General features: G+C 47.4%; 1 protein-coding gene across 1 annotated transcript in view; it reads right to left on the bottom strand.

Annotated features, from left to right (window-relative positions):
* Window positions 1–18,141, bottom strand: part of LOC119954125 (1-phosphatidylinositol 4,5-bisphosphate phosphodiesterase delta-3-like) — a 227,051-nt gene extending 208,910 nt beyond the window's left edge. Inside the window, exon 1 of the mRNA XM_038779046.1 lies at window positions 17,775–18,141. Coding sequence (XP_038634974.1) covers window positions 17,775–17,862 — 88 coding nt within the window. The 5' untranslated portion in view covers window positions 17,863–18,141. The remainder of the gene's footprint in view (window positions 1–17,774) is intronic.
* Window positions 18,142–18,538: the final 397 nt, after the last annotated feature.

Genomic DNA, 18,538 nt, shown 5'->3' with positions numbered 1-18,538 from the left:
CTATGGATTCTAACGCAGTTTGTAACCCCACCCCTTTTCAGGCAAGGTCATCAGCCCGAAGTGCTCCCTCTCTCCAGAGTGTTGCCTGACTGACTGAACATTTCCAGCATTTTATTACAGAATTGATTTTAAGTCAATGATTTCACTTCTGGGCCGGGATTATCCCCCACCCGGTGGGGCGGGGCGTCCTGGCGTAGCGGACTGGCGCCAACCACTCCGGCGTCGGGTCTCCCCAAAGGTGCGGAATTCTCCGCACCTTTGGGGGCTAGGCCCACGCCGGAGTGGTTGGCGCCACGCCAACCGGCAACAAACGGCCTTTGACGCCCGCCGGCCGGCGTCGGGGCTGGCCGAACGGCCTTCACCGTTTCGCGCATGCACCGGTGCGTCAGCTGCCGTGGACGTCACAACCAGCGCATGCGCGGTAGGGGGGTTCTCTTCCGCCTCCGCCATGGTGGAGGCCGTGGTGGCGGCGGAAGAAAAAGAGTTCCCCCACAGCACAGGCCCGCCCGCCGATCGGTGGGCCCCGATCGCGGGCCTGGCCACCGTGGGGGCACCCCCGGGGTCCGATCGCCCCTCGCCCCCCCCCCCAGGACCCCGGGGACCCGCTCGCACCGCCAATCCCGCCGCCACCAGAGGTGGTCGAAACCACATCGGCGGGATTGGTCTCTCTGCGGCGGGTCTTCGGCCTATCGCGGGCCGGAGAATCGCCGCAGGGGGCTCGCCGATCGGCGCGGCACGATTCCCGCCCCTGCCAATTCCCGGGTGACGGAGAATTCCGGCCACGGCGGGACCGGGATTTTGGCCGGCCCTGGGCGATTCTCCGACCCTGCGGGGGATCGGAGAATTTTGCCCCTGATCTTTCTCATGGCACAGTGCAGACAGATTGATCTTTAATTTTCTGAGACTCTAAGCCTGTCCGAGAGGGCTGGCAATCTAGATTTACCTGCTAATGATTTGTTACAAGATCTGGGGAGATGAGACACGGAGGAAGTAGACTTGTTTACCAGCCTTCCCACCACTGTCTCTGGCAACGTACAGTGGGATACTAGCTGAGATTTCTGAGGTTCTGTCACTTGTCTTTTGGAAGTTTGTTAGATGAAACGTTCATTATATTTCAAACCCTCAGTAACTTGTTTTGATGTTAACCTCTGACCAGCGCTGTCCTGTCGCAGAGTTGCTCCAGCATGCAAACTTTCCACAGCATGGGATGGCAGAGAGCAACCACTCATGCATTTGATATCCCTTCAGAATCCAAAGATATTTCCCGGAGCCCCTTTTGCTCCACAAATTGGGAATGCCAAAATAGTCTTGTGAGCACAGGAGGAGATCTGATGACTTTTCTGGCTGAGGCTTAATTCAGGTCTCTCTTCGCAACAACCCCATTCCCTCAGACCCTCAATTTAGTCTTGATCATCACTCGCTGCAACGCATCCTACATATTCACCAAACCCGCCATCCAAGAAACAATCCCAAACGATCAGGTGGAATTTTATTTCAGCCGCCTTGTATTGAACAGGGAGTAAAATCAGGCTGGATGTAAAATTCCTGTTCCAGCTGATCTCATCAGGTCCCCAACAGGTGAGTCATGTTAAAATGACAACCATGCGACGCTGGGAATAAAAATGTCAACTGAGGGCGTATCTGCCTCTCATTTCATACACGTTGATTTTCCTTTTGATTAAAGCTAAAGAATGAATACGAGGAGGGATGTGCAACAACAACTAATCCAACATTTTACAGTCTACACTCTCAAATGTGAAATTTACCCTCAGTGTCTTCTCACCTGCCCCTTTTAGTATCCAGTTCTAATCACCATCATGGCATCTTGAATTTACCAATAATTATCTACATGTAACTTGTATCATTTTGGGCCACTCGCCTCTTTTCGAGAAGACTTGCCACACCTTGTACCAGTCAGGCACTTAACAGGCCAGCAGTGCGCCTTCCTCCGAGATCAAGGACACTGGACCGGAGGCCCCACCCACTGAGCTACCAGCCAGTCTTAGGTTGGCAGCCATTTTGTACTCAGCAACGCCATCAGGGAGCGCTGCTTTTATTAGCCAAGCTGCTCGCACTTAGTAACATTGCATTCCATTCACCAACTTTTAGCTAATATGGAACGAATGTAACACTGTTAATGCACAACAGAAATTCCTATGATTCAAGTAAAATAAATGGTTCGCAATTTTCATATTAAATTATGATGTGTTGGGTGCTCTGGATCTGTGGAACACATACAGGCCACCAACACTTAAAATAGTGCAACACTATTTTATTAAACTATAAACTGCTGAACATACTATTACTGTGGGTTACACGATGTTAGATTAACTAAAGACCTGTGCCTGTCCTAATCAGTCTGATCACTCAGCACATGGTGAGAATCTGTGCTGTAAACTATAAGCTCTTGTACTTCTGAAAGGCTGCATCCCGAATGAGCGGGAAAACTGATGCCCTCTGTCTTTATAGTGAGTGTGCTCTAACTGGTGATTGGCTGCGGTGTTTGTGCATGTTGATTGGTCCTAGTGTATGTCCATCAGTGTGTGTGACTGCACCATGATATACTGGTGTATATTATGACAAATTATACATTTTAAAATTGGCATTTATGCAAATACTTTTTATTTACATTCTAACTCTCAGGGACTGTAGTTTACCACCACTTTCTCAAAGGCAATTAGGGATGGGCAATAATGTTTGCCCAGCCAGTGAAGCCCACATCCTGTGAATGAAGAAAAATAAACCAATCTTTACACAAGTTCAGATTGACTCGGATGTGAACAGTCTAATTGAACCCACACAAGACAGTTAGGTTTTATGATTTCAAAAACTATCTGTTCAATTCTAACACAGGTATGTACACAATAACATTTTTGTTTCAATTGAGTGTTTGGCCATTCCACCCAGCCAGAGAGCAAATTGACCAGTAGTCCTCACAGTATTGAATTAGGCTGACAATTAGATTCTGAAATCAGATGTTTTTTAATCTTCTTTAGACATTGAGACTCAATTAACAGTTGCGATCTGAAATGTAATGGTGGGTCATAGATCACATGAGACCTCCTGACTGCCTACATCGGAGATGCTCAACATATCTGCCTGAATATTAATAATAACTGAAATATTTAATATTGAATTCCTATGTGTTGGCATGAGTCAAGACTCAGAAGTAATTCTCCCCATTCAATCACTCAAGAGAGTTTTGAACATATACATTAACACTCCAGTGTGATCTGAGGGAATGCTCCATTCTCAAAAGCACCACCTATCAAAATGAACAGTAAATCAAGGCCTTTCAATTAGACAGAAAAGATCCCATGAAACCAACACATAAAAACAGCTGTGCATAAATTAACTCCATGTTTCCAAGAATACAAGTGTTGCATGTGGCACAAGGGTGTACATCGTATTTTTCTGTTTGAAGCTTAAATAGTGTGCGTCACCCTGGTTAGCTGAGTTCTGTATAAAAGGCAGACACAAAACGCACTCAGTAAGCTTTGCGCAGGTGAAGGAGACACAGCCTGAGTGAGTGGGACACATCCAGAGTGGGAATTGGAACTTGGTAATTTGGTGCAGTGAGGTAATTCGGTGCAGAGTGGGAGAAGTTGCTTTTTCCGTACCGTTGTGTTCTCTTTCTTCTGGCCTGTAACTGTTAATCTGCAGGGATAGAACCAGAGAGCATCCTGGGAAGGTAAGTGATTTTTATTTTATTTTTATTACCTTTTCAAATTGTGTGTGTGGGGGGTTGGGGGGGGGGGGGTGAAACTGGAAGTGACATCACAGTAAAGCTGTGACCTGATTGGCTGGTTGGAAATCTGTTAAATTTGAAAAAAATAATAATATTGCAAAACAAATCTAATTGATTAACTAGGTAGTGGAGAAACTAAACCTGAGGGCAGAGATTGGTATTTAGCATTTAATTTTACAGTACAAATCATCTAGCGTCAGGGCCATATCGTTAATTGTAATTCAATCTAACAATAGATTGCAGCACGGTAGCATGGTGGTTAGCATAAATGCTTCACAGCTCCAGGGTCCCAGGTTCGATTCCCGGCTGGGTCACTGTCTGCGTGGAGTCTGCACGTCCTCCCCGTGTGTGCGTGGGTTTCCTCCGGGTGCTCCGGTTTCCTCCCACAGTCCAAAGATGTGCGGGTTAGGTGGATTGGCCAGGCTAAATTGCCCTTAGTGTCCTAAAAATAAGGTTAATGGGGGTTGTTGGGTTACTGGTATAGGGTGGATACGTGGGCTTGAGTAGGGTGATCATTGCTCGGCACAACATCGAGGGCCGAAGGGCCTGTTCTGTGCTGTACTGTTCTGTGTTCTATAATAATTCAAGTGTTAATTTTAAATTAATTAATTAGTGCTTAAATGTCACTCAGCGGGGTGCAGTGCTTCAACTGTGAGATGTGGCAGATCTGTGACGCTTCCAGCATTCTGGTCGACTGCATCTGCAGCAAATGTAACCAATGGCAGCTCCTCACAGACCGCGTGGTTCGGTTGGAGCAGCAACGGATGCACTTAGGAGCACGCAGGAGGCGGAAAGCATCTTAGATAGGAGTTATAGAGTCACATCCAAGGTGGAGGCAGAGAGATGGGTGATCACCAGAAGGGGCAGGCAGTCAGTGCAGGAATCCCCTGTGGTTGTCCCCCTCTCGAACAGGCATACCGCTTTAGATACTGTCGGGGGGGGGGGGGGGGGGGGGGGGGGGGGGGTGGAATAGCTTATCAGGGGAAAACAGCAGCAGCCAGAGCAGTCAAAGCGCAGAAGAGCAATAGTCATAGGGGACTCTATAGTCAGGGGCACAGGTAAGCGCAGACAGGCGCTTCTGTGGACGTGAAAGAGACTTCAGGATGGTGTGTTGCCTCCCTGGTGCCAGGATCCAGGATGTCTCCAAACGGGTAGCGGGCATCCTGAAGGGGGAGGGCAAACAGGTAGAGGTCATTGTACATATTGGTACTAACGACATGGGCAGGAAGGGGCATGAGGTCCTGCAGCAGGAGTTCAGGGAGCTAGGCAGAAAGTTAAAAGACAGGATCTCTAGGGTTGTAATCTCGGGATTACTCCCTGTGCCACATGCCAGTGAGGCTAGAAATAGGAAGATAGAGCAGCTAGACATGTGGCTTATCAGCTAGTGTAGGAGGGAGGTTTCCGTTATCTGGACCACTGGGAGCTTGTCCGGGGCAGGTGTGACCTACACAGGAAGGACGGGTTACATCTAAACTGGAGAGGCATAAATATCCTGGCCGCGAGGTTAGCTAGTGTCACACGGGAGGGTTTAAACTAGTATGGCAGGGGGTGGGTACCAGAGTAATAGGTCAGAAGGTGAAGAAATTGAGGGGGAACGAGGAGATGGGACCAGTATGGCTCTGAGGAAGAGCAGACAGGGAGATGTTGCTGAAAACAGCGGGACTGGTGGCCTGAAGTGCATATGTTTTATTGCAAGATGTATAACAGGTAAGGCAGATGAACTTAGAGCTTGGATTAGTACTTGGAAATATGATGTTGTTGCCATTACTAAGACCTGGTTGAGGGAAGGACAGGATTGGCAGCGAAACATTCCAGGATTTAGATGTTTCAGGCAGGATAGAGGGGAATGTAAAAGGGGTGGAGGAGTTGCGCTACTGCTTAGGGAGACTATCACAGATGAACTGCAGGAGGACACCTCAGAGGGCAGCGAGGCTATATGGGTAGACAGCAGGAATAAGAAGGGTGCAGTTGCAATGTTGGGGTTACTACAGGCCACCCCACAGCCAGCAGGAGATAGAGGAGCAGATAGGTAGACAGGTTTTGGAAAGGAGTAAAAGCATCAGGGTTGTTGTGATGGGAGACTTTAACTTCCCCGATATTGACCAGGACTCACTTAGTGCTCAGGACTTGGACGGAGCAGAGTTTGTTAGCGGCATCCAGGAGGGTTTCTTAAAACAATATGTAGATAGTCCAACTGGGGAAGGGGCTGTACTGGACCTGGTATTGGGGAATGAGCCCGGCCAGGTGGTAGACATTTCAGTAGAGGAGCATTTTGGGAACAGTGACCTCAATTCAGTAAGTTTTAAAGTGCTGGTAGACAAGGATAAGTGTGGTCCGAAGGTGAATGTGCTAAATTGTAGGAAGTCTAATTATAACAATATTAGAGGGAACTGAAGAACCTAGATTGAGGGTGGATGTTTGAGGGTAAATCAAAACCTGATATGTGGAAGGCTTTCAAATGTCAGTTGAAAGGAATTCAGGACCGGCATGTTCCTGTGCGGAAGAAGGATAAATATGGGAAAATTCGGGAACCTTGGATAACGAGAGATATTGTAGGCTTCGTCAAAAAGAAAACGGAGGCATTTGTCAGGGCTAGGAGGCTGGGAACAGACAAAGCCTGTGTGGAATATAAGGAAAGTAGGAAGGAACTTAAGCAAGGAGTCAGAAGGGCTAAAAGGGGTCACGAAAAGTCATTGGCAAAGAGGGTTAAGGAAAATCCCAAGGCTTTTTACATGTACATAAAAAGCAAGAGGGTCGCCAGGGAAAGGGTTGGCCCACTGAAGGACAGGCAAGGGAATCAATGTGTGGAGCCAGAGGAAACGGGCAAGATACTAAATGAATACTTTGCATCAGTACTCACCATAGAGAAGGAATTGGTGGATGTTGAGTCTGGACAAGGATGTATAGATAGCCTGGGTCACATTGAGATCCAAAAAGACGAGCTGTTGGGCGTCTTGAAAAATATTAAGGTAGATAAGTCCCCAGGGCCTGATGGGATCGACCCCAGAATACTGAAGGAGGCTAGAGAGGAATTGTTGAGGCCTTGGCAGAAATCTTTGGATCCGGGGGTGGCATGTGGCACAGTGGATAGCACTGGGACTGCGGCGCTGAGGACCCGGGTTCGAATCCAGCCCTGGGTCACTGTGCGTGTGGACTTTGCACATTCTCCCCAGGTCTGCGTGGGTTTTACCCCCACAACCCAAAGATGTGCTGGTTAGCTGGATTGGCCACGCTAAATTGCCCCTTAATTGGAAAAAGAAAATAATTGGGTACTCTAAATTTATGAAAGTAAAGAAAACAAAAGAAAAATCTTTGGATCCTCACTGTCTTCAGGTGATGTCCCGGAGAACTGAAGAATAGCCAAATTGTTCCTTTGTTTAAGAAGGGTAGCAAAGATAACACAGGGAACTACAGGCCGGTGAGCCTTACATCAGTGGTAGGAAAATTACTGGAGAGAATTCTTCAAGACAGGATCTACTCCCATTTGGAAGCAAATGGACGTATTAGCGAGAGGCAGCACGGTTTTGTGAAGGGGAGGTCGTGTCTCACTAACTTGATAGAATTTTTCGAGGAGGTCAGAAAGATGATTAATGCAGTGGATGTTGTCTATATGGACTTCAGTAAGGCCTTTGGCAAGGTCCCTCATGGTAAACTGGTACAAAAGGTGAAGTCACACAGGATCAGAGGTGAGCTGGCAAGATGGATACAGAACTGGCTAGGTCATAGAAGACAGAGAGTAGTAATGGAATGTTGCTTTTCTGATTGGAGGGCTGTGACTAGTGTTGTTCCGCAGGGATCAGTGCTGGAACCTTTGCTGTTCGTAGTATATATAAATGATTTGGAGGAACATGTAACTGGTCTGATTAGTAAGTTTGCAGACAACACAAAGGTTGGTGGAATTGCGGATAGTGATGAGGACCGTTAGAGGACACAGCAGGATTTAGATCATTTGGAGACTTGGTTTATACAGTGAATGGTAGAACCCTCAAGAGTATTGATAGTCAGAAAGATCTAGGTGTACAGGTCCACAGGTCACTGAAAGGGGCAACACAGAAGGTAGTCAAGAAGGCATACAGCATGCTTGCCTTCATTGGCCGGGGCATTGAGTATAAAAATTGGCAAGTCATGCTGCAGCTGTATAGAACCTTAGTTAGGCCACACTTGGAGTATAGTGTTCAATCCTGGCCGCCACACTACCAGAAGAATGTGGAGGCTTTAGAGAGGGTGCAGAAGAGATTTACCAGGATGTTGCCTGGTATGGAGGGCATTAGCTATGAGGAGTGGTTGAATAAACTCGGTTTGTTCTCACTAGAATGACGGAGGTTGAGGGGCGACCTGATAGAGGTCTACAAAATTATGAGGAGCATAGACAGAGTGGATAATCAGAGGCTTTTTCCTAAGGTAGAAGGGTCAATTACTAGGGGGCATAGGTTTATGGTGCAAGGGGCAAGGGCTAGAGGAGATGTACGAGGCACGTTTTTACACAGAGGGTAGTGGGTGCCTGGGACCCGCTGCTGGAGGAAGTGGTGGAAGCAGGGACGATAGTGAAATTTAAGGGGCATCTTGACAAATACATGAATAGGATGGGAATAGAGGGATATGGACCCTGGAAGTGCAGAAGATTTTAGTTTCGACGGGCAGCATGGTTAGCACAGGCTTGGAGGGCCGAAGGGCCTGTTTCTGTGCTGTACTTTTCTTTGTTCTTTAAAGTCCTTCACTGGTTTTACATTGCAATGGAACATGTTGATGAAAAGAACCAAATAAATTATTTTAAAATGTTTGCAGTTATTTAGCATTTCTCACAACCAACAGACTTCTCAAAGTGCTTTGCACCCAATGAAGGGTGAATCTCCAACAGCGCGGAGCCCCCTCAGTACTGCACTGGTGTGTCAAACTTGATTTTTGTGCCCAAGTGGAGTGGCACTTGAACCAGAAACCTTGCAATTTAGAGGCAAGTATGTAACCAATTGAGCCACTACTGACATTTACAAGTTTTTTTTCATTCCAGTCCAATATTAGGACGGTACAAACTGCCCAACACAAGTATCAAAACAAACAGAACAGTGATTGCTTAATGCCACTCACTGAGTTGATGTCTTGTGAGGGCTCCAACACAATTTGACAGTTAGCTGCTGACCTACTAGGCGACCTGGCTTAAGATGGATAGGTGGGAGAGTGGAGTAGATGAGGCCTCTTAGGGTTGAGGTAACCCCAAGGTGATCATACGACCATGGGAGCTCGAATCAGGAAGGACTGGCAACTACTTAACTCAAGTCCCTGAGTACCAGTGTCAGCCATACCTTGAGCAGAGGCGAGACTGTAAGAGAAAGAGGGACATCATTCATCAAGCAATTCTCTGAAGGAGCATCCTAGAATGATATATGGAATTACACAGAATGTACAGCAACGGAAAAGGCCATTCAGCTGAACCGTTCTGTGCAAGAGTTTATGTTTCATATTTGTCTTCTCCCACTATACTTCATTAAACCCTTTTATTTTCTCTAATCTTTGCTCCATCATGTGTCTATCCAGTTTTCCCTTCACAACCTCTACCACCACATGTAGTATTTATTAATGACCATCTTATTTTTTATTGCTTCTGATTGTAGATTCTCCCACAATTGGAAACCTCTTCTCTGTATCTGCCCTATCAAATATTTTCAGAATTTTACAGACATCTATCAGATCACAAGCCTTTCTTCTCTTTTCTTGAATATAGATCCCCAGCCTGTTCAGCCTGGTTGAACCCATTCAGTTCCAGTGTCATACTTGTAACTCACCCTACTCACCCTATCTCAAAGCTGTCCTTGTCCCCAGTTTCATTTAATTCTTCGGCTCATCCAACACCTTAACAAGAAACTTTTTCTCATACATTCATGTGTTAAAGTATCAAGCTCCAATAACTCATCGATACCAACGGCCATCCAGGTGGACTCCACATCTTCCCATCCCTCCGATTCCATCGTTTCCAACCCCAGCCCTTGCTGTATATTCATCATACCCTCAGACCTTCCCCTCTCTGAGACTGAGCACGCTGTACTCTGCAAAGAACTCAGCTTCATACCCTTACACCCCCACCTCAATGAATTTCAGACTCGATGTGTTGCTGAGCACTTCTTCCTCCGCCGTTGTTTCCATACTCACTTCTTCTGGCAGGAGTCTTCCCCCCGTTCAACAGATATCAATGTATCTTCATTTTTTCCATTGCTTTGTTTTTCCCTCACCATTGTCCCCTTCCCCACTTGGGCCATCTGTTCCCTGTTTCCAGTTTCCCTATGATACACTGCTAACCTTTGTCCTGCCATTCACACATTCAAATCTCTTCACATGCCACGATCAGAACCCTTCTTAGCCTTAATCATCCCCATTTACATTCCTTTGGCCTTTCTGCCACGACATCTTTTTTAATCCTCACCTATCGCTGGGATCTATCGATGATTATGAATCCCCATTGACAAGATCAGCTTATCTGCCGAGGACTTGCCAGCCTGGATCTTGGGGACATCACTCCTACCAAGATCTTGAATTCTCTATGCAGTGATCCAGATAACGCTGGAAGCCAGTGTTCCAATGGGCAGATTGTTTATGTCTGGGGAATCACTGGAGAGTTTTCTGGTCTCTATTGTTTTGAATTCATTCATGGGGTGTGGGCTTTGTCAATTTATTGTCCATCCCTAATTACCCTCGAGAAGGTAATGGTGCCTTCTTGAACCGCTGCAGTCGACGTGGAGTAAGTACACCCATGGTGCCGTTAGGGTGGGAGTTCCAGGATTTTGACCGAGCGACAGTGAGCGCTATATTTCCAAGTCAGGGTTGTAGGTGACCTGGAGGGGAACTTCCAGGTGGTGATGTTGCCATGTGTCAGCTGCCCTTGTCGTTCTAGATGGCAGTGGTGGTGGGTTTGGAAGGTGCTGAGGAGCCTTGGTGAGTTCCTGCAGTGCATCTTCTAGATGGTACACATGGCTGCCACTGTCTGCTACTGTGTGTCAGTGATGGAGTGGGTGAATGTTGAAGATGGTGAATGGTGTGCCAATCAAGCGGGCTGCTTTGTCCTGGATAGTACCAAGCATGTTAAGTGCATGTAGGGGCTGCACTCATCCAGGCAAGTGGAGAGTATTCCATCACACTCCTGACTTGTGCCTTGTGGGTGTTGGACAGGCTTTGGGGAGTCAGGAGGTGTATTTCTCACCACAGGATTCCTAACCTCTGACCGGCTCTTGAAGCCACAGTATTTATATGGCTGGTCTGTATTGATATGCTGTGCAGCTTTTAGCTGATCAAACTCCAGACATAGACAGAGACAAACAGATAAAGAGAAACTTGGCCTTTTTAAGAATTTGATCTTGTGCTGTGGCCATCACTGGCAAGGTTGGCATTGATCACCCATCCCTAATTGCCTCAAAGGGGGTGATGAGCCCTCATCTTTGCAGAAGCTTGGTGCAGCTGCTTTTGGGGCAATTATGCGTCGGCCACATGGTGCAGTCACTTACAGACCATGCCAGGTAAGAACAAAGGACAAAGAACAAAGAACAAAGAAAATTACAGCACAGGAACAGGCCCTTCGGCCCTCCCAGCCTGCGCCGATCCAGATCCTTTATCTAAACCTGTCGTCTATTTTCCAAGGATCTACTTCCCTCTGTTCCCCACCCGTTCATATATCTGTCTAGATACATCTTAAATGATGCTATCGTGCCCGCCTGTACCACCTCCGCTGGCAAAGCGTTCCAGGCACCCACCATCCTCTGCGTAAAAAACTTACCACGCACATCTCCCTTAAACGTTCCCCCTCTCACCTTGAAATTGTGACCCCTTGTAATTGACACCCCACTCTTAGAAAAAGCTTGTTGCTATCCACCTTGTCCATACCTCTCACAATTTTGTAGACCTCAATCAGGTTCCCCCCTCAACCTCCATCTTTCCAATGAAGATTAAAGTCCAATTGGACTTTAACCTGGTGTTGTAAGACTTCTTACTGTGCTCACCCCAGTCCAACGCCGGCATCTCCACATCATGGCTTTCCAATGAAAACAATCCTAATCTACTCAACCTTTCTTCGTAGCTAGCACCCTCTATACCAGGCAACATCCTGGTGAACCTCTTCTGCACCCTCTCTAAAGCATCCACATCCTTCTGGTAATGTGGTGACCAGAACTGCACGCAGTATTCCAAATGTGGCCTAACCAAAGTCATATACAACTATAACATGACCTGCCGACTCTTGTACTCAATACCCCGTCCAATGAAGGCAAGCATGCTGTATGCCTTCTTGACCACTCTATCGACCTGCGTTGCCACCTTCAGGGTACAATGGACCTAAACTTCCAGATCTCTCTGTACATCAATTTTCCCCAGGACTCTTCCATTGACTGTATGGTCCGCTCTTGAATTAGATCTTCCAAAATGCATCACCTCGCATTTACCTGGATTGAACTCCATCTGCCATTTCTCTGCCCAACTCTCCAATCTATCTATATTTTGCTGCATTCTCTGACAGTCCTGCTCGCTATCTGCAACTCCACCAATCTTAGTATCATCTGCAAACTTGCTAATCAGACCACCTATACCTTCCTCCAGATCATTTATGTACCGTATATATCATGCGACCCCTAAATTTCCGTCCCCAAAACATGATTCTATGCTATATCTCATGTATCATGCGAGTCATTTTTTTGGCAATTAATGCCCAAACTAAAACTTCCAAATGGTATCATTGTCTGTGGATTCTGCAGAGTGGATTCTGTTGTGAAAGCTGTTCGCGAATCGAACAGCTTTCCAGCTGTCTTTACTAGCGTCGTTCTGCCACTTGACGTTTCCATTCATAAAAACGGCAAGTAAAACACCCGCGAATTCTGTATCGGAAAAAGACGGCCATGTATTGAATAAACTACCCATATGATCAGGAATACTACTCTTCAGATTTTGACCACAGCATTCTGATGGGAAGATGTTCAGCCACTTGGGGCGAAATTCTCCCAAAACGGGAGAAATCGTCAAACTGCCGTAAAACCCGGGCGGGTTTTACGGCATCGCGCCCCTTCCCGACGGGGGACCGATTCTGGTCCCCCGTCGGGGCTAGCAGCCCGACGTCGGAGGCTCCGACAAGTCGGGCTTAACGAAAATCGTTAAGCCCGCTTGTCGGACTTAGCGCCGGCTGACGCGTCATATGACGTCAGCCGCGCATGCGCAGGTGGGAAGACTCCACCCGCGCATGCGCGGGTGACGTCATCGCGTTTTTGCGCGAAACCCGCGCATGCGCGGTCCGGGTTGCCCCTCAACCGCCCCGCGTATTGATACTGCGGGGCGGCGGAAGGACAAATAGTGCGCGGGCATCGGGCCCGCTGCCCGCGATCGGTGGGCACCGATCGCGGGCCCATGGCACCTTTGGCACGGCCGTGGTACTGCCGTGCCAATCGGTGCCATGGTTATTTTTTTCCAGGTGGTCACGACGTTTTTACGAACGGCAGGACCAGGTGTGTTTGCCGTTCGTAAAAAGGTCGTAAAGGGCTGGGACTTCGGCCCTTCTAACAGCTGTGAATCGCTGCCGGCCGTAAAAAAACGGCGGCAGCGATTCGTGTCGGGATTTCGGCGGGGGGGGGGGGGGAGAATAGCGGGAGGGCGTCAAAAAAGTCGGGAAGGCCCTCCCGCTATTCTCCCACCCGTCGTGGGGGGGGGGAGAATTTCGCCCTTGATGTTTCCATTCCTGTTTTTATGAATGGAAACGTAAAGTGGCTGAACGTCTTCCCATCAGAAAAAACAGCAAGTAAAACACCCGCGAATTCTGTATCGGAAAAAGACGGCCATGTATTGAATAATGTAACGAAGAATTATATACACCCTATGATGGTCAGTAGTACATTTTTAAAAATGTATTTATTATGGAAACGCGCAGATTTCAAAAACTGTGAAAGTATCATCTTTTCTCCAGGGTTGAAGGCTATGTTCTTACTGTTTGAGTTACAGTCGATAGCTAGCAATAATCAGACATTTTATTTGGATAACTTTAATAATAGTAGTCAGCAGCTGAACAATGCCCCCTTAGATCATGATTGCCTTTTACTGCATCTGCTTAACTATGGGTTGCGTTATTTGCTTTATGAATCGAGTAAGCGGACTTACATATACATTACCAAACTGGAAGGATTAAATGAATGTCTTGATTTATCAGTAGTGCAATCCTTACTCTGTTTCCTAAGCTGTATTTGTTTAACCAGCAGATAGAGTGTCATTAACAATAAAAGGTGCAGGTTCCCACATGTTCTATAGATTTCCTCCCTCGTCGGAAAAAACAGCAAGTAAAACACCCGCGAATTTTGTATCTCGCGTATCATGCGACCCCCCCAAATTTAGGTTACAATTTAGGTCTTCAAAAGTCGCATGATACGCGAGTATATACGGTATATCACAGTGGTCCGAGCACAGATCCTTGTGGAACACCACTAGTCACCTTTCTCCATTTTGAGACACTCCCTCCACCACTACTCTCTGTCTCCTGTTGCCCAGCCAGTTCTTTATCCATCTAGCTAGTACACCCTGAACCCCATGCGACTTCACTTTTTCCATCAACCTGCCATGGGAAACTTTATCAAATGCCTTACTGAAGTCCATGTATGTGACATCAACAGCCCTTCCCTCATCAATTAACTTTGTCACTTCCTCAAAAAATTCTATTAGGTTTGTAAGACATGACCTTCCCTGCACAAAACCATGCTGCCTATCACTGATAAGTCTACTTTCTTCCAAATGTGAATAGATCCTATCCCTCAGTATATTCTCCAACTGTTTGCCTCCCACTGACGTCAAGCTCACAGGTCTATATTCCCTGGATTATCCCTGCTACCCTTCTTAAAAAAAGGGACAACATTAGCAATTCTCCAGTCCTCCGGGACCTCACCCGTGCACAAGGATGCTGCAAAGATATCTGTTAAGGCCCCAGCTATTTTGTCCCTCGCTTCCCTCAGTAACCTGGGATAGATCCCATCCGGACCTGGGGACTTGTCCACCTTAATGACTTTTAGAATACCCAAAACCTCCCCCTTCCTTATGCCGACTTGACCTAGAGTATTTAAACATCCATCCCCAGCCTCAACATCCGTCATGTCCCTCTCCTTGGTGAATACCGATGCAAAGTACTCATTACGAATCTCACCCATTTCCGCTGACTCCACGCATAAATTCCCTGTTTTGTCTTTGAGTGGGCAAATCCTTTCTCTAGTTACCCCCTTGCTCCTTATATACGAATAAAAGGCTTTGGGATTTTCCTTAACCCTGTTAGCCAAAGATATTTCATGACCCCTTTTAGCCCTCTTTATTGCGCGTTTGAGATTTGTCCTACTTTCCCGATATTCCTCCAAAGCTTCATCAGTTTTAAGTTGCCTAGATCTTATGGTAAAGAGGTTTCCTTCACCAATCATCAAGAATTTTCATTTTCCTATCTCCTTGAACAGAATAAAACATCCCAACGTGCTTCACTGGAATATATACTGGAATATACACTGGAATACAGCAAAATATAGATAGATTGGAGAGTTGGGCAGAGAAATGGCAGATGGAGTTCAATCCAGGTAAATGCGAGGTGATGCATTTTGGAAGATCTAACACAAGCGCAGAATATATGGTCAATGGAAGAGTCCTGGGGAAAATTGATGTCCAGAGAGATCTGGGAGTTCAGGTCCATTGTACCTTGAAGGTGGCAACACAGGTTGATAGAGTGGTCAAGAAGGCCTACAGCATGCTTGCCTTCATCGGACGGGGTATTGAGTACAAGAGTCGGCAGGTCATGTTACAGTTGTATCGGACTTTGGTTAGGCCACATTTGGAATACTGCGTGCAGTTCTGGTCGCCACATTACCAGAAGGATGTGGATGCTTTAGAGAGGGTGCAGAGGAGGTTCACCAGGATGTTACCTGGTATGGAGGGTGCTAGCTATGAAGAAAGGTTGAGTAGATTAGGATTGTTTTCGTTGGAAAGACGGAGGTTGAGGGGAGACCTGATTGAGGTCTACAAAATTATGAGAGGTATGGACAGGGTGGATAGCAACAAGCTTTTTCCAAGAGTTGGGGTGTCAGTTACAAGGGGTCACAATTTAAAGGTGAGAGGTGAAAAGTTTAAGGGAGATGTGCGTGGAAAGTTTTTTACGCAGAGGGTGGTGGGTGCCTGGAATGCTTTGCCAGCTGAGGTGCTAGAGGCGGGTACGATAGCGTCATTTAAGATGCATCTGGACAGATATATGAACAGGCGGCAACAGAGAGAAGTAGACCTTGGTAAATAGGCAACAGATTTAGATAAAAGATCTGGATCGGCGCAGGCTGGGAGGGCCGAAGGGCCTGTTCCTGTGCTGTAATTTTCTTTGTTCTTTGTTCTTTGAATATAATCAGGAATAACACTGACACAAAATATAATGTAAATATATTAATGAAGGATTTTGTTAATTAGTGTCATAAGGGGGCTATTGGCCCATGGAAATGCTGATCATGTCAGCTCTCCAGAGCTCTCCAGTCAGTCCCACTTCCTCAGTTTATCCTATGCAAGATTCATTCAGGTGTTCATCCAATTTCCTTTCAAAATCCTTGATTGTTTCTGCTTCCACCATCCTCATGGGCAGTGACTTACAAGTCATTCCAACATGCTGTGCATCATAGAATTTACAGTGCAGAAGAAGGCCCTTAGGCCCATCGTGTCTGCACCTGCCCTTGGAAAGGCCACCCTACTTAAGCCTATCCCATCCCTGGAACCCAGTAACTACACCTAACTTCTTTTGGACACTAAGGACAATTTATCATGGCCAATCCACCTGACCTGACTGTGGGAGGAAACCGGAACACCCGGAAGAAGCCCAGGCAGACACGGGAGAATGTGCAGACTTCACAGACAGTGACTCAAGCCAGGAATCGAACCAGGGACCCTGGAGCTGTGAAGCAACTATGCTAACAGCTGTGCTACCGTACTGCCCTAAATATTTGCGAAAATGCTCTCCCTCATCGCCCCCCCCCCCCCGCCCCCCCGCACTACCAACTGAATCTCTTGCCCAGGATTTTATATCTGTGTCTCCAATTCCTTGTACCATCAGCCAATGCGAACGGTTAATCTTTGTTTACAGTATCCAAACTCGTCATAATCTTCTCTATGTCCGTATTATCTGCTCTCAATCTCCTTTGCTGCAAGCAGAATAGCCTCACCTTCTCCAATCTAACCTTCATAGAATCCCTACAAGGCAGAAGGAGGCCACTCAGCCCGTTGACTCTTCACCGATCCTCTGAAAGAGCACTTCATCTAGACCCACGCCAGCTCTATTCTGTTAACCTCACCTAACCTTTTAGACACTAAAGAGCAATTTTAGCAAATTCAGCATGGCCAGTCCACCTAACCTGTAAATATTTTGGTATTGTGGGAAGAAACCGGAGCACCCAGAGAAAACATGGCGAGAACGTACAAACGCCACGCAGTCACCCAAGGCCAGAATTGAACACTGGCGCTGTGAGGCAGCAGTGCTAATCACCCACTGTGTCACCGTGCCACCCCAGTAACTTGTAGCTAAAACCCCTTCATCCCTGGAGCCATTTTGGTGAATCACCCTCTGCATCCTCTCAAGGATCCTCACCTCCTTCCTGAAGTGTGATGACCACTGGGCACAATGGAGGCCTAACCAGAGATTTCATTGCCAGTAGCTTGGGTGGGGACATATCCCCAGTAGCAACAGATAACTGCCGGCCTAGACATAGACATGCACCCCCTTCAATACATTATTGTGAACTGTTCATTGTTGAGATTCTGTCTGTCCCACCCAGTCCAGAAATATTCCATACATCTGTGAAAAGCGAGAGAGGGAGAGTTTCCAGAGTTTCCACTCCGCTTTTTAAATCGAGGAGCAACTTTTAATGACTCTGTGCTGCAGCTGAAAACTCCTTATTTAGTCAGATTGTTTGTCTGCAGCAAGGGCTTTCCACAATCAGTGTTATACCCAGTGACCCCCTTCCCCTGCTGCCAGTTATTCCAGACTGGGCACATTCCTGCCCACTCTGCTACTTACCAATTTTCTTGAAGGCTTTCAGAGCGAGTTTCTTGTGATCCGGCTCCGACTGTGGGAGCTCCGAAGCCCGGGACCTGCTGCCGATCATGGTGAGCTGCCTTGTCTCTGCAGAGCTGGGCTATGCCTGCCTGCCGCCTGGGCTGAACTGCCTTCAGCCTCTGTGTCTTCAGCGCTCCTTCCTGCCCCCTTGGCTGGGTGCCCGGCCGGAGCTGCCTTTGTGGGGGGGGGGGGGGGGGGAGTCTGAGCTGCTCCTCTCAGCCCCACACCCTGTTCAGCATCCACCTCTTCTCAGCTGCCCCGTCCCTGTGCACAAAGTCTCCTCCCCTGAAAATGTCCCTGCTGCTGCCGCCTGGCTCCTGCTCATCAGAAGCTTTCTCCCCGCATCCCTTTCCTTTATAATCCTGGAATTCCGCTCATGTGACTCTCAGCTTCTATATAAGGGAAAGGATCGCCCACAGATGGGGTGAAATTGGAAAGAAAATGTCTTCTGGATTTTTCCACGTCACAGCTTTTCTAAGAGCAATGTCAGAGCTGGGAGCAATGCTCATCAATGGAAAAACTGCCCATTCCTGTGATCAGCTCCTGTCCTCAGGGTCCTGATCTGCTCCTGTCCTCGGGGTCCTGATCTGCTCCTGTCCACAGGGTCCTGTGATCAGCTCCTGTCCTCAGGGTCCTGATCAGCTCCTGTCCTCAGGGTCCTGTGATCAGCTCCTGTCCTCAGGGTCCTGATCAGCTCCTGTCCTCAGGGTCCTGATCAGCTCCTG

The sequence above is a fragment of the Scyliorhinus canicula genome, chromosome 19, assembly GCF_902713615.1.
Source record: "Scyliorhinus canicula chromosome 19, sScyCan1.1, whole genome shotgun sequence".
Classification (NCBI taxonomy): domain Eukaryota; kingdom Metazoa; phylum Chordata; class Chondrichthyes; order Carcharhiniformes; family Scyliorhinidae; genus Scyliorhinus; species Scyliorhinus canicula.
The sequence above is the reverse complement of the archived record's forward strand: the minus strand, read 5'-3'. Positions and strand labels throughout refer to the sequence as shown.